The sequence below is a fragment of the Rhinopithecus roxellana genome, chromosome 9 (genome assembly GCF_007565055.1).
Source record: "Rhinopithecus roxellana isolate Shanxi Qingling chromosome 9, ASM756505v1, whole genome shotgun sequence".
In the NCBI taxonomy this organism is placed as follows: Eukaryota; Metazoa; Chordata; class Mammalia; order Primates; family Cercopithecidae; genus Rhinopithecus; species Rhinopithecus roxellana.
The window spans coordinates 73270805-73289742 of NC_044557.1; the positions used below are offsets into that span (position 1 = coordinate 73270805).

Consider the following 18938-nt stretch of genomic DNA (forward strand, 5'->3'; position numbering starts at 1 on the left):
AGTATATGAACAGACATTTCTCAAAAGAAGACATTCATACAGCCAACAGACACATGAAAAAAATGCTCATCATCACTCGCCATCAGAGAAATGCAAATCAAAACCACAATGAGATACCATCTCACACCAGTTAGAATGGCAATCATTAAGAAGTCAGGAAACAACAGGTGTTGGAGAGGATGTGGAGAAATAGGAACACTTTTACACTGTTGGTGGGATTGTAAACTAGTTCAACCATTATGGAAAACAGTATGGCAATTCCTCATGGATCTAGAACTAGATGTACCATATGACCCAGCCATCCCACTACTGGGTATATTCCCAAAGGATTATAAATTATTCTACTACAAAGACACATGCACACGTATGTTTATTGTGGCACTATTCACAATAGCAAAGACTTGGAATCAACCCAAATGTCCATCTGTGACAGACTGGATTAAGAAAATGTGGCACATATACACCATGGAATACTATGCAGCCATAAAAATGGATGAGTTTGCGTCCTTTGTAGGGACATGGATGCAGCTGGAAACCATCATTCTTAGCAAACTGTCACAAGAACTGAAAACCAAACACCGCATGTTCTCACTCATAGGTGGGAATTGAACAATGAGATCACTTGGACTCGGGAAGGGGAACATCACACACTGGGGCCTATCATGGGGAGGGGGGAGGGCGGAGGGATTGCATTGGGAGTTATACATGATATAAATAATGAATTGATGGGTGCTGACGAGTTGATGGGTGCAGCACACCAACATGGCACAAGTATACATATGTAACAAACCTGCACGTTATGCACATGTACCCTAGAACTTAAAGTATAATAATAAAAAAAAAAGAGCAGTTTCAAAAATACGAAAGATAGAATATTCATAGATCCCTGAAGAAACTTCTACAGTATCCCACAGTTCCACAGTCTCTGATTCAGGAAATTGTATTAAAAGTTATATGTTGGCATTTTGGAATTTCATTTGGTATCAGCAGGATCAGAAACTTACCGACAGACAGAGGCAATAAAATCACATCAGTGGTTGGTTACAAAAAAAAAAAAAATCCCAATTTAACATTCAATTTCTCTATTTTGAAAGGTAAAAAATAATAAACTATGTTAAATCCCTTGTGCCCACCATGTACAGACCAAACAATACATGTCTGAAGGCTGAATGTGGGCTCACACATCATTAATTTGTAACTACAAATAATTGGGAAGGAGAAATGGATATTCAAGGATTCCTCAGCAGTTCAATGGGTCAAAGTCATTCAGTATCATCCAGAACTTCACCTTTACTTTCATCTCATTATTACCCAGATTTGGGCATGTTTTTGATATCCCTATGGTCCCGTCTACTCAAAATAGACTCTTCCATTGACCCCTTCTAGAGGGTTTTATTATTTTATTTTTTATTTTTTGAGATGGAGTTTTGCTCTTGTCACCTAGGCTGGAGTACAATGGCATGATCTTGGCTCACTGCAACCTCTGCCTCCCAAGTTCAAGCGATTCTCCTGCCTCAGCCTCCCGAGTAGTTAGGATTACAGGCACGTGCCACCAAGCCCAGCTAATTTTTGTATTTTTAGTAGAGACAGGGTTTTGTTGTGTTGGCAAGGTTGGTCTCAAACTCCTGACCTCTGGTGATCCACCCACCTCAGCCTCCCAAAATACTGGTGGGATCACAGGCGTGAGTCACCGTGCCTGGCCTACAGGTCTATTCTTAATCCACCAGATACCTTACAGGAAATTTAGCTAAGGGCATTTTTTCATTGTCAGTTAATAAAATAAAAGTGGAGAAGCATTAGCATTTGATGTATTCAGTTGTTATCTTGAGAAAAGACACATGTTTTCCGAGCTTCCATTAAAAAAATACAGATTTAAGACCAGGCATAGTGCCTCACACCTGTAATCCCAACACTTTGGAAGGCTGAGGTGGGTGGGTCATTTGAGCCCAGAAGTTCAAGACCAGCCTGGGCAAAATAACAAAACCCCATCTCTATAAAAGAATACAAAAATTAGCTGAGCGTGGTGGTGTGTGCCTGTAGTCTCTGCTACACGGGAGGCTGAGGTGGGAGGATCACTTGAGCCCAGTAGGTCAAGGTTGCAGTGAGCTGTGATCATGCCAGTGTGCTCCAGTCTGGGTGACAGAGTGAGATCCTGTCTTTAAAAAAAAAAAAAAGTATAGATTTGCCCACTGGCTACGTTAGAGGAATAATAAAGCTGAAGCATACTTTTCTTCAAAAGATGTGTCTCTAAATTTTCATTTCAGAGGTTTGGTAACAAAGGCACTGGTATAGATTTTTACTAGATGATTTTTCCACCTAGAAATAAACTGAGACAAAACACTGCTAGGTGGTTCATGTGATTGGAAATCCAGAGGACAGGCGAAGGGGAAAAGCACCCAGGGCCGATAGATTCTATAAAGTGGTCCAGAAATAGGAGTTGAAAAACTTACCAGAACTTACGCAGTTTAAATTGATGTTCCTAGCTCAAAGAGGCCTTTTAAAAATAATTGTTATAAGCATCAGCAGATTGCAGCTGAAATGGTTTGAAATCAGTTTTAACTCATTTTCCATTCACAAAATACGAGAGGAGGAAGCCAATGGTACTGATTCACTTGAGAAACAGTACAAGGGTTTTCATAGTAGAGAAAGAGGTTGATTTCAGCTCAGACAGATATTTCAAGCTTCAAGCACCGTGTCTAGACTGAGAAGGATTTGCTAACCACAAAGTCCTATCAAACAAGGAGTGTAAATGTATTTCAGAGCAGCTTAAGTACTGGAGTTTCTGCAGAACTTAGACGATCAACAAAGACAAGGCCAGCTGCTTCTAGACCCCTGGCCTATGATTTCAGCTTTCCAAATTAAAGACGGTCTCATCAGCACATTTAATAGTAAATCCTCCAAGAGCAGAAGACTCTGAGTCAGTGAGGACTGACTGACATTTGTGAGTGTGTGTGTGTGTGTGTGTGTGTGAGAGAGAGAGAGAGCGAGCGAGCGAGCGTGTATGTTCTCATTAGGGGACGATCTATGATTTGACAGCCTCACTGCTGCTGCTCCTGCTGCTGCTCCTGTTTCTGCTGCAGCTGTATGGTTTGTCATTAGTTGGAAAGGGCTGTAAGGGTTTGCAGAAACTGCAGTTTTAAAGACTGAGCACTGCTAAGTGGTCTCCATCTCAAATAGAGTAGATGAGATTTTCTGCAAGATTAGAAACTTGGAACTATTACCACTTCATCTACCCAGAAAATCAGGCAGTGCTACAGAGGATAAGGTAAGAGAAGAAATTGTCCTCTCTTGTATCTATGGGGCAGGGGGCATGGGGAAATGTCATCTCAATGGCTTCCTATTTTACATCAAAGACATCGCACCCTCTGAGAGCAAAAGAGGCAACAGCTAAATTTGTAACAAGCTTGATTATCGAGCTTCTTGGCTCTTTCCTCTGGTATCTTTTTCTTCTTCATCATACTTTTGCCAGGCATCTAAGAGGTGTATTAGTATTTATTTTTCAGTTAGCAGATATTATTTAATTTTTTTTCGATTGGGTACTGTTTCAAAACAAGGAGTTTTTACTGTTTCTCTTTCCCTAAGCATTTTTCTCCATTAAGAGGGAACTGATCCCTCTTAATGTGAGCTGGTCAAAACAGTTACTCCATTCTACACTAGAGACGCAATAAAGGAAGTTTTAAGAAGTACACATGAACCCTATTCCCATAGAAAAACGGGAAGTGAAAGGAGTGGAAGTGAGGGTTATTTGTGATTGGGACTTGATCAGAAATTGTAACACTATTAATGAATATGTACTGTGACCCTTCACAGGGGGATGGAACTGCTGCAATAAAGGTGGGCGCTGGAAAGACGATGTTTTGAGAAGTCAGTGTTTCCGAGAAACTTTAAGCCACTGAAGATGGAAAACGAGACAGTCAGTGAACTGAACCAAACACAGCTTCAGCCACGAGCAGCGGTGGCCTTAGAATACCAGGTGGTCACCATCTTACTCGTGCTCATTATTTGTGGCCTGGGCATTGTAGGCAACATCATGGTAGTCCTGGTTGTCATGAGAACCAAGCACATGAGGACCCCCACAAACTGCTACCTGGTGAGCCTGGCAGTAGCTGATCTCATGGTTTTGGTGGCCGCAGGCCTCCCCAACATAACAGACAGTATCTATGGTTCCTGGGTCTATGGCTATGTTGGATGCCTCTGCATTACTTACCTCCAGTATTTGGGAATTAATGCATCCTCTTGTTCAATAACAGCCTTTACCATTGAGAGGTATATAGCAATCTGTCACCCCATCAAAGCCCAGTTTCTCTGCACGTTTTCCAGAGCCAAAAAGATTATCATCTTTGTCTGGGCTTTCACATCTATTTACTGTATGCTCTGGTTTTTCTTGCTGGATCTCAATATTAGCACCTACAAAGATGCTATTGTGATATCCTGTGGCTACAAGATCTCCAGGAATTACTACTCACCTATTTACCTAATGGACTTTGGTGTCTTTTATGTTGTGCCAATGATCCTGGCTACCGTGCTCTATGGATTCATAGCTAGAATCCTTTTCTTAAATCCCATTCCTTCAGATCCTAAAGAAAACTCTAAGACGTGGAAAAATGACTCAACCCATCAGAACACAAATTTGAATTTAAATACCTCTAATAGATGTTTCAACAGCACAGTCTCTTCAAGGAAGCAGGTAAGCAAAACTGAAATTCCAAGTCAACAGAGAAAATGTGGGATAGAGTTCCTTGGAGATGGGAACAACTTTGCCCTGTTTAACTGATGGCAAAACCAAAATACAATCATGCAAATGTTTCACAGTGTAAGCTTCTCCCTAACATATTAAATCCATCTCTAAAGCAACTGGAGATCTAAAAATAGATAGGGAAAATTTGATAGCACATCAGCAGGTATCAATTCAGGTGCTATTAAGATACAAAGAAATATAAACAGAAACTCTGGAAATTCACCTTTAATATGTTTGTGCCTCTCTGGAAATGTTATCAGAATATTTGGACAATTTCTGGTTTCTGTAGAAAAGAGTTGTATTGCATGATAAAGAATTATCTTAAAAATCCATTGCACAACAAATATTTGACAGGACAGTTTGAAAACAGGTTAGTTAAAAAATAAATGAAACTTTCTTTGCCATTCTACAGTTACTCACAATGGAGACATATTCCTGACAAAGGTTCCTGGACTTATTTTTGGTAGGCTTAGGGGGGGATGATTCTATCACCCTCTCCTCCAGCTCCTTGCACAGTATCCCAGCATGCAGAAGCTGAAAATGCACTTTGCTTAGGAAATGTTCTAATAAAAAAGACAACATCAAGCTCAATTTTTCGTAAAGAATGACTCAATTTTTTTTTAAATGTTTTTTTCCTAAAAATTCTTTTATGCTTTTAGATCACCTGAATGCCCATATAATTAGTTGAATAGTGGTTTCACTAGTGAACCAAAACTTTATTGCAGTACATATGATTTATAAAATGATATAGGAATAAAATACTTTTATATCATTTACACATTTATCTATATTTATACACTTGTTCTAAGTTACTTATAAACTTAGCTTTAAGTTTATTTTCCTTGTTTGGTAAATATAATGAACAGATGATAAATATTTATTCTCATAGTTAAAAAAGAAAGCTAAACTTGAAATCAACATGCTGATTCTTTTAAATGGGTTGAATTTTCTCCTATTTTTTGCAAGGAATATAGTTCTTTCTGTGTACCTAGTTTGAAACTGAGTGTACTTTGTAAAAAAGTATATATGTGAATCATTCCCACTGTTACTTCATAAATTCTAGTTGATATATGCATTGTAACCAGACACAGCAAAATAAACTGCTAAAAAATTTCAGAGTATTAGATATGCATGAAATGAATAATGAGCCATAACTTAAAGGAAACATATACTGCATTTTAAATGGCGCTGTAATACTTGGTTTATATAACACTTATTACTTAAGATAACTAGATGACAGGAGAGAAGACCTAAGCAACTATTGCCAGCTCTTAGATTTCTTTTGCCTTGGATCTAGCAGTGTTACCTACTCTAAGGCTTATTTGGCCATTTTTTACCCAAAATTTGATTAATGGAAATTTAGAGATCTATTGACTATCTTCCAAGACAAATGTTGATAATATAATAAGAAAGTAAAGAATATGTACATCTCAATTAGACACCAAACATGGGTTAATGTCAGCAGCAAGGAAGGTCAGGGAGTAAATTCATTCATTAGACTCCAATTTGCATTCCTGTTATAAATTTTTAAAACTTGTTTGTCTTGCCTAATGTCCTTTCTTTCCATTACAGTCATTAGTACCTATCAGCATTAATATGTTTTAATTTTCTAATTGTGTTACATATTCACACTCTTATTTCAAAACTGTTACCGATACGCTGTCTTTACAGAGGCTGTATGATAGAAGAAAAAGCCAAAGTTTTGGCTCCAAACAAACTTGTGCTTAAATGCCAGGATTCCATTCAAACTCTATAACCTTGGATAAGCAGAGCTCTGTGAGCCTTAGTTTTGTCATCTATAAAACGAGATAAGTAGCAATATCCATGATCCGTGTGAGGACCCATGAAATACCTCCTGAAAGATGCCTAAAGTGGAGTGGTGATTAATGCCTGAGTGTTAACTAGGCTCCTTCTTAATTTTAAAAATATATTTTGGCAATTGTGAGGGAACTACAGGTTTTTCCTTAAAAATACACATTCACTGCTTTAACGAAGATTACTTGTTGAACAAAAGTGTATATGACATGGTAACTTCTTTACGGAGTTTTTTTTAATAATTAGAGCATTTGGAAATACATTCTGAGCATTTGGGGTTGTCACATTAACACCACTGTCAGCCTCCAAGAATAAGGAATGAAGTTCCCTTGTTGCAAACACCAATAACACCCTAATTGAGAAACATGGAGTGACATATAAGCCAAGAGGATTGTATTTAAGCAATGTGTCTTGTAATTCAACCCTGATATAGATGGGATGGGAGTTCAGAGAAAAGAAGGAAAATTACTGGGCTACAGGAATCAGAGAAGTCTTCAAGGAAGAGGTGGCTTTTAAGATGGCTCTGGAAGGATGAAGATAATTTGAAAAGTAGAAGTCAAGAAGGACAGTATCCCATGCATAAAGCACAAGACATAGTGGCTGGGATGAGAAGGGCGTGGGTTTGGAGAGGGGCCAAGTCGGGGCATATAGAGTGGGACTTACGGACTGGAGCGACTTAGTTGTCTGAAATGAATGATGTATTTAGGGGAGTGGTAAAAAGTAAGACTGGACTGATAGAAGTGTATGAGGGTGAAAGAAGAGAAAGAGACAGAGAGACAGAGAAGGCTGTGGAGGATCCAGACAATCGGGCAAAGAAAGGAATTTGAACTTAATGCAGAGGCAACAAAGAATGTGAATGATGAGCAGGGAGCAGTGATGATGAAATGGTATTTAGGGATGAGAAATCTGACAGCTCTTGGGGAGACAGATTTGAAGAGAGAGAGATCGGTGGCAGAAAGACCACTTTGGAAGTTGTTAGTAGCGGTGCAGGCATGAGGCAGTAAGATCATCTATCAGGAGAATTTAAAGTAAAGAGTAAACCAGAAAGATGTTTCAAAGAAAGAAACGGTGTGATGTAAACATATTCAACATAAAGGATGAAGAAAGGACAATTCAGCATGGCCTCAGGATTCTGAGTCTAGAAGAATGTGGTGCCCCTGATCAATGGAAATAAGAACAGTGAAGGGGAGCCAGTTTTGTACAAAATTAGTGACCTGCTTTTTTCTTCTTCTAAAATAGTTATTTTCTTAAATCTTTGAAAGGTTCAAACCTCCACCTTCTATAGCCGAAGGCCTTTAATTTTAATATTCTCTGCATTTTTTTCTTTTAGGCAAGTTTAATTTACAGTTTAATAAATACTCATCAGGTTCAGGTCTTTCTAACCAAGTTCTTACATTCAAATGTGCATAGCCTAAAAGAGTCACATTTAAAAAGGAAGTAAAAGAGCATTTACCTGTAAAGGACAAATGTGAGTTTTTTCCTTGCTTATTTGTTTTTAACTTAACATTCTCTATGCAGAAAATCCAGGCCAGAATCTTTGTTTTCTTTTTTCCAGAGATTCAATTATGTTTTAGGAAACCATCTAAATGTTGGGTAAATTAAGTAAGATAAATTACCCAAACTTACGGCTTGGAATTGTGTAAACCAAAAGGATTATCTCATTGACTAAATACATTGCTTTTATAGTTGGTTGTTTTAATATAAAAGAGGCATTGTTTAAATTTTCATATTTGCCTCATTTCAGCTCTATCTACACAATGCCTCAAGAGTCCCTCATTTCAGTCAATTCAGGGGTTCCACATTATGTAGATACAATATCTCTATTATTGGCTGCGTATTTCTATGTAATTGATTGGATTTTTGGTATTTTGAAAGCACAGAAACACCTGAACATCTTAGTAAAATGTAATATCAATAAATATGTTCAATTCAAATAAATACTTTCTACAGGATGCAGAAATATGCAGAATATTTTATAGATTTATAAAACAGGCTACCAGTTTTATTTTCAATGGAGTTACTTTAATATTTTTTTTCCTAATTCTTACAGAATACCTAGTAGAGAAACCATGTAACATAGTCTTAATAGAAGCTCTAAGAGTAACGGCAGAATTCTTACTATGGAATTCACTTGACTCATCAAGCCTTAAAAATATCAAACAGTCTTTGTTTCCAGGAAACTATTAAATATCTAGAAGGAATATTGGTAACCCAAGAAACAAAAACAACTTTCCTTTTTATTTATTTATTTTTATTTATTTATTTTTGAGATGGAGTCTCCCTCTGTAGTCCAGGCTGGAATGCAGTGGCAGTATCTCAGCTCACTGCAACCTCCGCCCCCAGAGTTCTAGAGATTCTTCTGCCTCAACCCCCCGAGTAGCCGGGATTACAAGTGTGCACCAACACATCTGGCTAATGTTTTGTATTTTTAGTAGAGACAGGGTTTCACCATGTTGGACAGGCTGGTCTTGAACTCTTGACCTCAGTTGATCCGCCAGTCTCTGCCTCCCAAAGTGCTGGGATTACAGGCTTGAGCCACCGCGCCTGGCACAACTTCCCTTTTTAAAGTAATGCACACCTTTTGGTGTTATTGGTGATGATGACACTGATGCTATAGAAGCAATCATGTGTATTATGGAAAATATAGAAAACTAGAATAGGAAAAAGCCATCTCTTACCTCCTGACCCCATCTCTCAAGGACCAAAATCATTATCATTTTGTTATATTGCTTTTCTTATGTTTTCACTGGATCTTTTATTTTTTTAACACAATTATAGCCAAATGTATATGTAGTTTTGGCTTCCAGGTTTTCCATATAAAGTTTTGGGAATAATATTCTCAAAGAGAAAGCACAAGGCAAAGCAAAAGGAAATGATCAGGATTGAGTTCGTTTCTCTGAGCCTCAGTTTTCTCATCAATAAAATAAGAAAAACAATGACCTCATAGTGCTGTTGCTGAAGTCACAGGAGATATAACAGACAAAATTCAGGTTTGCTTTCCTCCCACCTGTCCAGCTACCTATTCTTCCCTCTCTCCTATGTGTCTCAGTGATCCCCACCTCACTGGGCACCCTCCCGACCCTCTCTTAAGCACACCTCAGTCATAAAATGCTCATGGAAAATGAAGACACTCAGATAAAGAACTGGCTTCCATGTATCTTCCCTCTTCTCCCCTGCCTCGCTCCAACTCCCACCTCTAGTGCTATTTACATTTTCTTTTTTTTTTTTTTTTTTTGAGACAGAGTTTCGCCCTATCACCAGGCTGGAGTGCAGTGGCGCGATCTCGGCTCACTGCAACCTCCGACTCCTAGGTTCAAGTGAATCTCCTGCCTCAGCCTCCCGAGTAGCTGGGATTACAAGCGTGCGCCACCATGGCCAGCTAATTTTTGTATTTTTAGTAGAGACGGGGTTTCACCACGTTGGCCAGGATGGTCTTGATCTCCTGACCTCATGATCCGCCTGCCTTGGCCTCCCAAAGTGCTGGGATTACAGGCCTGAGCCACCATGCCCGGCCTATTTACTTTTTAAAGGATACATGTTTTGGGGTATAAATGAATGTTTAATTAAATTGGGGGAAGATATTGAACAATAATGACCTACTGCAAAATTTTACTTAATGTGGACCCAGCTCTAGCTTTAGAACTTTTGCTTTCCCTCCAACTCATTAAAAAAAAAAAAAAGTAAAGGAGACTAAGAAGATAGTTACTGACCAGCCTTCACCTGTCTGGTGCTTGGATACCCCAAGTTTGCATTTTGAAGAATTCATGAGAGGCTATGTAAAACCTGCAAGACACATAGGAAAGGAGGCACATTGTTGGAATGTCAGGCAGTAGGGCTGACATTTGGGACCATAAAATCTCATAAATTATAAACGTAAGCAACTGCCAGTTCCACCTACATCTAAGAGAACCTTTACTCAACAGATTCATTCTTCTCCCCAGGTAGCTTAATCAATGATTAAGCTCACAAGGCAAATTAATGATATTAAACTCTTAAGCATTAGGCCTAAATTAGAGGTTTCCCAAGAGTACTGAGGCTACAGACTCATCGTTCATTTTATTTTTTTTAATTTTTTAATTTTTCAATTTTTTTTTTAGAGATGGGTCCTTGCTCTGTCATGCAGGCTGGAGTGTAGTGGTACAGTCATAGCTCACTGAAACCTCTACCTCCTGAGTTCAAGAAGTCATCCTGCTTCAGTCTCCCAAGTAGCTGGGACTACAGGTGCACACCGTTGTGTCCAGCTCATCTTTCATTTTTAATTGTTTTATTTATTCCAATGTCTGGGTTCAACTATATACTTAATAGTGTAAATATCTCTAAGTTCAGGAGAAAAATGTATAATTTTTGTGACAGCTCACAGCTACATGTGCCATTTTATTTTTATTAAAGAATAGTTATCTATTTTCTGATTCACATCCTATATAAGAAAAGATTTTGTACATATCCTATAAATTATCTCCTAAAGTTGTGTGTTTTGTGTGCTTTGATTTAGATAAATACACATTGGTTATTCCTAATTTTATATTTGCATAAAAACTGCAAATATAAAATTAGGAATAAATAATGTGTATTTATGAATAATTGAGCCATAAGTTCACTAGCAGAGAAAAATAAATTATTCTATATGCCTACAAAAAAGAAAGACCAATGCTCCTATAGAATTCAATCTGTTCACACAAGAAATATCATAAAATCAGCTAAAATTGAAGATGACAAACTACTTTATACTTCTTTACATAGCCTCTCATGAATTCTTCAAAATGCACACAGATACAACATGCACACAAGTTCCAGACACATGAAGTCTGGTTGGTAAGTATGTTCTTAGTTTCCTTTAGGTTTTTTTTTTTTTTAATGGGTTGGGGGAAAAAGCAAAAGTTATAATACTTGAGCTGGGTCAGTGTTGAGCAAAATTTTGCAACAGATCATTCTTATTCGATATGTTCCCTAATTTAATTAAACATTCATTCACATCCAAAAAGCCCCTAGCACTATCCTAGGTATAGAGGCTACAGGGATCTATAAAGACAAACTCTTTATCTTCAAGGAGCTTAATATGGGCCACATACACAAATAATTCTGAGCGTACCACTACATTCTATGAGAGAGAACATGGCACCCATGAAAGGAGAAGGAAAATGGGGGAAGGCTTTTGGAGTACATAGTATTTGAACTGGACCTATAAAGGTGGGATGAATGCCTGCAAGCAGCAATAAAGTCAGAGAGAAAAGAAGGAAAGTTCAACAGAAAGGGGGAAGTAGACAGGAGAAGACTGGGCATGTTCAGAGTGGGAATAATCTGGTATTGTTGAAGCAAGCTATGGAAGGCCAGTGTCTACAGAAGGAAGTCTGAGCCAGATTGTAGTCCTGCTACACCTAATTCCCACCTCTCCTCCCCATCCTGTCCCTTGTCATTCTACATGCTTTCTTCTATGGCCATGCTTACAACTTTCACCTGAGTCTTCGGTGTATAGCTTCAGAAAAGACATCTCCCGACCCATAAATACAATTGCTTTTTGGACATCACATAATTACATCAAATCCAATAGGTCTAAAACAAAACACATTATTTTGCCTTATAAACCTCTACCTCTTTATTTCTTTCCTGCGTTAGATTCCCAAACCAGAAACCTGGGGGTCCTTCTAAGGGCCTTCGTCTCCGGTTATCCCCCTGCTCCCCATAGCTAAGCAATAACCATGTCCTAGTGATTCCAGCTCATTATTCTCGTGCTGACCTACTTCTCCACTCACACTGCTGCTGCCCTGGTTCACCGCCTCTCACTGCCCTATTTCACTGCATACCTTACCAGCTTCTCTTGCTCCCACGGCACTCTCCTCCAAATCATTCTGCACATTACTCACTAAAGGATCTCTCTAACACAGAAATACTATCAGCATAATTTTTACAGTCGCCTGAGCGCTGGAGTTTTAACTCCTTAGAATCATAAATAAGAACTTGTCCCTTTCCTACATTTTCGGCTTCCTCTCACGTGGCTCTCGCAACTTACACATTATGCTCCAGCAATTCTGAATTATTTGTAGTTCTCTGAACTTGCTGCATTCTCTCAGCTGGAACACCCTTCATCTGGCAAACCCCCAATTATCTTTCAAGTCATAAATCAAATGATACCCAGCTGCCCCATCAAACCTTAACTGAATTTCTCAGGTAGATTTATATAGCTACATTCCTAACTACATGTAAGGTAGGTGTTCTTCCTATGTTTCCACAGTACTTTGCATACACATGTGCTTTAGTAATTCTTTGTCCTCATAATTGGTAGCATGTCTTCCCACTCTCACTAACATCCCAAAGAGTAGGGCCCTGTATTCTGGTACCCTCAGCCCTGTGTTTGGCATACAGTAGGTTCCCAAAAGTGTACACACTCAGTGGTGTATAGCTGCCAAGGAGTACAGGTTTTGCAAGAGCAGGTGATTAGTCTCACTCCCCAACTCCACATTCAGTGCCATCACACTGGTGGCTTCAAATTGGTCATGGTTGAATTACTTTACAAAATCAGCAAATATGACAAGCCAGGGTCCCCTCTTTTTTTGTGGAGAGATGGTTGTTCAATACTTATCAGCACACTTTTGTGTTACTGTGTGCATGTATATATAAAAATATATATGTGTATATATATAAAAAATACATAATTTTACAAACGTAGTAAAAGAAAGTATGAAAGAAAACATTCGTACAGACTTAGGGGCTCGGTCAGGTCCAACACTCTATTTTGCTTTCTGGAAAATTATCCTTTACGTGTGACATATTCTTCTCTGATTTTAATTTAAATCTCCTTGTCTTTTATTAAATCCTTTTTGAATTCCGAAAATAACAATAGTGCAACTAGCCAGCACAATGGTGGTTGTGTTAGTACAGAAGATGTTTTAGAAAGATTTCCCCCTCCAAATAGGACAGGCTGATTTGGAAACATGGCACACTCAGATAATTGACTTCATTGTACAATAACCTGTTGGCTTTCCCATGAACCTTTAAATTCCCTCCACAATAAGATAGCTACCTTGGACAGAAGGCATAGAGAGGCAGAGAAATGACAGCCCAGGGAAGGGAAACAAAATGAACAGAGGTACAAAGATGAGAACAAATCCATCTGAGTGCTCCTATGTGACTAATTTTCCTTAAACAGTTTTCACACATTCATCTTCTTAAAAAATATATATATATATATCTCCCAGCTTCTCTGAGGGCTTTCAACACCCTTTAAAATATGACCCTTTCATCACTTTTCTTTCTTCATCCATTATCTCTTCAATTCAATAAACATTTATTAAGCACCAATTTTATGCCAAATACTGTCTAAAGAACCAATAATACTCTCTTCTGGAACATTCAGTAGAATATGAAAGATCTACATTAAAACACAAGGTTAAGCTGTGCAGTGTACAGAAGAGATAAGAAAATGGTACTTATTGTGCGTAAGGTTGAAGAGCAAGCCCCCAATGGGATACAAGTCACTCTCAGGCTTGAAAAATGAGTAGGCATTCACCAGGCCAATGTGAAATACAAGAAGACCTTCCAACCTGCAGAAGTAGTCAATGAGGCCAGAAAAACAAAGCCCAAGACCGTCATCAACACCTGCCTTCTCAGTTTTCTCTTCAAGCTATTGAGCAATGCCAGAGAATATCACATTCTACAGACAGTGGCTTCTTCATCCTTGGAGTTTCCATTCCAAATGGGTCCTCAGGGATTTCTGTCTATCCATTTGCAGAACCATAATCAGTTTCCTCTTTTTATGTCTTAAATGCCTATTTCAAAATTCCCTACTGTCCTTGTGTCACTATACATGGGATTCTTTCCTCTGAAATTTCTCACACACCTAATATCTCCCTTCTATTGTTATGACTACAGTTCCAGTCCCATTGTGTCCTCTCTGCACTGTAGGCAAGAAGGCTGATCTCCTGCCTTGCCACATATGAAGAAGCCTCCTTCCAATTCCCCTGCCTTTTTTTTTTTTTTTTTTTTTTTTTTTTTTGAGACAGTCTTGCTTTGTCACTCAGACTGGGGTGCAGTGGTTTGATCTCAGCCTCAACTTCCTGAGCTCAAGCAATTCTCCAATGTCAGCCTCCTGAATAGCTGGGACTACAGGTATGTGCTGTGTGCCACCATGCCTGTCTAATGTTGTTCATTTTTGTATAAAGACGAGGTCTCACTATGTTGCTCAGGCTGCTCTCAAACTCCTGGGCTCAAAGGATCCTCCTACCTTGCCCTCCCAAAGTGCTAGGATTACAGTCATCAGCCATCATATCCCCTAACCTGCACCCTGCCTCTTGATTGCCCTTCTTCAGTTCTTCTTCCAGGGTGCTTGCTGCTAGAATAATCTAAAATGTAAACTTGATACCATCGCTATGCTGCCTGAAATCCTTCAATCTTCCCATTTTCTATATGTTGAAATACCGAGTCACTATATTGGCATATTAGGACATTTATGATCTGCTCCCTGCTTACTTTCCCAAACTCATCTGCCCTCTGTCCCCCAACACACCCTCATACAGGCAGTTTCCGTCACTGTTACACTCTCTCATGCCTGCCAACCAGCATGCAGACTCCTCCAGGCTTGAGCACTCGCTAGTCCCTTATTTGACCTGTTTCTTTCTATCCTCCCTGTGGTAGGTCACCTCTGAGAGCAGGCTTTCCTGACCACCACTGGTAGGGTTTGGTGTTTCTCCCTTCCCGTTGTATCATTTTGTGCATTCATCTGTATGGTTCACCATTTTGCTGTTAAAAATTTGTTCCAATGCTCCTTTCTCTCAGCAGATTGTGCATCCCACAGTGGTAGAAACGTGATCCTATTTATTGTTGTGTCCACGGTGCCTCCATGGTGCCTAGGGACATATTGATAAATGACTAAACTAGTAAAGCCTGGATATACAGGATAAGAACGTGGGAGAATCAAATATGACTCTAAAGATGTTTTTCAGGAAACAGAAAATGGTAGAATTATTGAAAGAAATGGTAAGGGAGAGATATTAAACAGAGATATTAAGAGGAGGAGTTTTATGGAGGAGTTGGAAATATAGGATTGGAAATGAGTGGTCAGGATCACATAAAGTGGATTTGTGAATCAATATAATAATAGAAAGAAGGTGTGGTGGGGGTTGAATTTAAAGTATGAAGAACAGACTGACAAACACTGAGGTCTAGAAGAATGTTTACAAATAGGAGGCTAAAATGGGATAGGAGACCTAGCTAGAAATAAAAGGACCTATTTTCTCCTCTTGGACATAGCTAGAGGGCCAAAGACATGTTTTAGTGGATTCTCTCAGTTGGGAGAAAAATTAAAGAAACAAAAATGAGCCAAGGAGCAAGGGAAAATGCAGTTAAAAGAATAAGTGTATTTATCTAAAACAGAAGTCACGGTCTTGCCACTGGAGTCAAACACGACACTTGAGAGCTGCGTGGAAGTACATGAGAAGAACTTGAATAAATTTAAAGCTAAATTAGCTCTGAAAATTAAACAAGGCCACATACATATGCACATGGATTAGGATGCATAATGTGAAACACTTGACAGCCATATTCAGTTGAAATAAAAATAGATAACATTTCAAAAAAGAAAACACTGCAACCTTTCATAAACAACACTGGTGACTTTTGGCTATAACCCTTGGATAGATTGCTCTGAACATAATTATATAGTAGCTGCAAGAAAGTAAAGCATCCTATGCCTCTCCATTCTGGGCCTTTGTTGTTTGAGTTTTATGAGGACTTATGACTATGAGGAAACTCAGCATATTTTCTGTGGGTAGCAGCTCTTAGCTTAGAAAATAAGGAAGTGGCTCAGTGAGAGAGGTGGCACCACTGTGAGAGTGAGAGAGGACAGCGGCAGGGTGAATGCAGAGCACCCCGTGAATTTTTAAAGATCATTTTTGTATAGTTAAGTGACTCAAGCCCCTGGCAATGTGCAAAACTGACACCTTGCCACGTTTCTTCTGATAGGAGTTCAGCTTTGTGACTAATTTTACTTGACAAACATTTGAAAGATTATGCACACATAAAATTCAGTAGGGGAGGGCAGGAGAAAGTAATTCACTGGTAGATTTTCTGTTTTACCAGGAAAAATAGGAATAGGCTCAGATTCAGAGTATATTTACAAGAGAAATATTTAACTAGAGATTATAAGGGGCTAGGATGGACCTCCAGGGATTTCTTTAGGAATCCGTTGGAAATCTCTCTTAATAAGTTAAAAGCAATCGAATCAATACATTGGCATAAAGCAACTGCAGTACACAGTAGAAGCGCTATCTTGGAATTAAGCATGGTCTGTTTCTGAATTCCAAAATAGTAATTCTATTATTGCAATCCCTTCCAGCATGTTATATTATATGGGACAGGAAAATGGTGAAATTAAGGAGCAGATAGATTCGGACAGATTTGCATCTCCTCACCTATGATTTATTTAAAATCATACTAAATGTCAGGGATTTTATTAGCCACTAGGATACAAAAATGATTAAAACAAAGCTTATGCTCACAAAATGTTCACAGTCTAATACAGAAGACAGAATAGTAAACTGATAAAGTCATAAAGAAACAAATGTTATCATAGTGAAAACACACAGATTAGTGGCACCTGATCTACATGACTTGGAGAGAGGTGGTCACCAGAAAGGCTTTCTGGAAATGAGCACTCTTAAGCTTGAGCACTCTTAAGCTGAGCATTGTGGATTCATAGGCATTTTGTAGGTGAAGGGAAGGAAGATGGTTTATATACTAGGAACTACACAGGTGAAGACCAGAAATCTAGAAATAACACAATCAGTCCATAATATGGCAAGTAGCTCCTTAAGTCTGGGCAACAAAAGGTGAGACTAGTGAGGTAAGCAGAGATCAGGAAATAAGGCCTTTATTTAGTATATATATGAAGGATTTGGGCAAGCTTCTAAAGGCTATGGAAAGATATTGGGAGATTACAAGGCAAAGAGTGTTATAATCAGAGTTAAGCTTGGGGAAGACCACTCTGTCTTCAATGTGGCCAAATAATTGAACCAAAGTCAAAGCCATTAGTTAGGAGAAGACTGGAACAATATGGGCAAGATATGAATCAATCTCTAAGGGCCTAACAGAATAAGGTAAATAGCATTTAGGATAGGGAAGAAAATGATACATTTGGAACAGAATCAATAGATTTGGTGTGAGTAAATGTGTAGAAAGTGGAATCGAAAGGAGTCAAAGTGACTTTACTTGAACCATGGAGAGAGAAAGTGGTGTGACTGTTGAGAGACTGAATTCCAGTTTCACCCCTTGGAGTGGGAGCCAGGGTTGGCTGCTGACTATGTGATGTGAACAAGTTAACTTACAACCTTGAGCCTCGGTTTGCATATCTGTAAAAAGAATAACAGTACCTATCTCACAAGGTAGTTATTAGGGTTGAGTGTAAAATTTCATATGTAGTACTTCTCACAGTGCCTGCAACATGGAAATAATAAATGTTAGCTACTGTTATTATTAATTGAATAGTGTAACTTCTGTGCCTGGAACATGGAAATAATAAATGTTAGCTACTGTTATTATTAATTGAATAGTGTAACTTATGTAAATGTTGACAACAGTAAAGAAACGTATTTCAGTAGGGTAAGCATGTCAGGTTTAGTTTTGTCCATGTTGTACTTGAAGTGTCTATAAAATACCAGGATACAAATAGAAATATAAATTTAAGGCTCGGAAGAAACATATAGACTGGAGATATAGCTTTGGGAGTAATTAGTATACAGATGGTTTGTTGAAGACACCAGAGTAGATGTAATCACTAGAGGAAATTTTGTAACGTAGAAAAGAAACCCTGGCATAGCTAGAATTCTAGGAGAATGAGATGAAGAGCCTTTGAAATAAACAGAGAAGGAATATTCAGAGAGGGAGGAGGAAAACCAGGAGAAAGAGTCACAGAAATCAAAGAAGGAGACTATTTCAGTAGTGGTCAATGATAAATGTAAAGATAAGGACTGAAAAGCACCCAGTTTGTGAATGCAGCTTCCATAAGGTGTTGGGGAAATCAATAAGATTGCATGATGTTGGTGAATGATGAATGGAGGAAAAACTAAAAAGAGGGTAAGAATATACTGCTGTTTTAACAAATTTGATTATGAGAGAGAACAATAATAACATGAAGAAACAAGGCAAGGTATTTTTGTTTGCTTTATTTTGCTTTACTTCTTAAGATAGAAGAAATCTACGTCTGGTTAAATTTTGATGGGAAAGAGCTAGTAGAGTGGAAGGAATTATTTGTAGATGCACAAGCAGGACTTGATATGGATGGCGCATGGTTCCTGAGGAGGCAAAAAGGAATAGGATAGGGCTCATCTTTCTTTTTCTTGTCAGAAAGGATTGTGTCTAATTCACTGATCTGTCTGCAGCACCTAGCACAGTATCT

The 18938-nt window shown here is 38.6% G+C and overlaps 1 protein-coding gene across 1 annotated transcript in view; it reads left to right on the top strand.

The window, feature by feature from the left end:
- Positions 1–3009: 3009 nt before the first annotated feature.
- The window catches only part of TRHR (thyrotropin releasing hormone receptor), a 34357-nt gene continuing 18428 nt past the window's right edge, over positions 3010–18938 (top strand). Inside the window, exons 1-2 of the mRNA XM_010363091.2 lie at positions 3010–3265; positions 3811–4687. Of these exons, the coding sequence (XP_010361393.2) occupies positions 3899–4687 (789 nt within the window). The 5' untranslated portion in view covers positions 3010–3265; positions 3811–3898. The remainder of the gene's footprint in view (positions 3266–3810; positions 4688–18938) is intronic.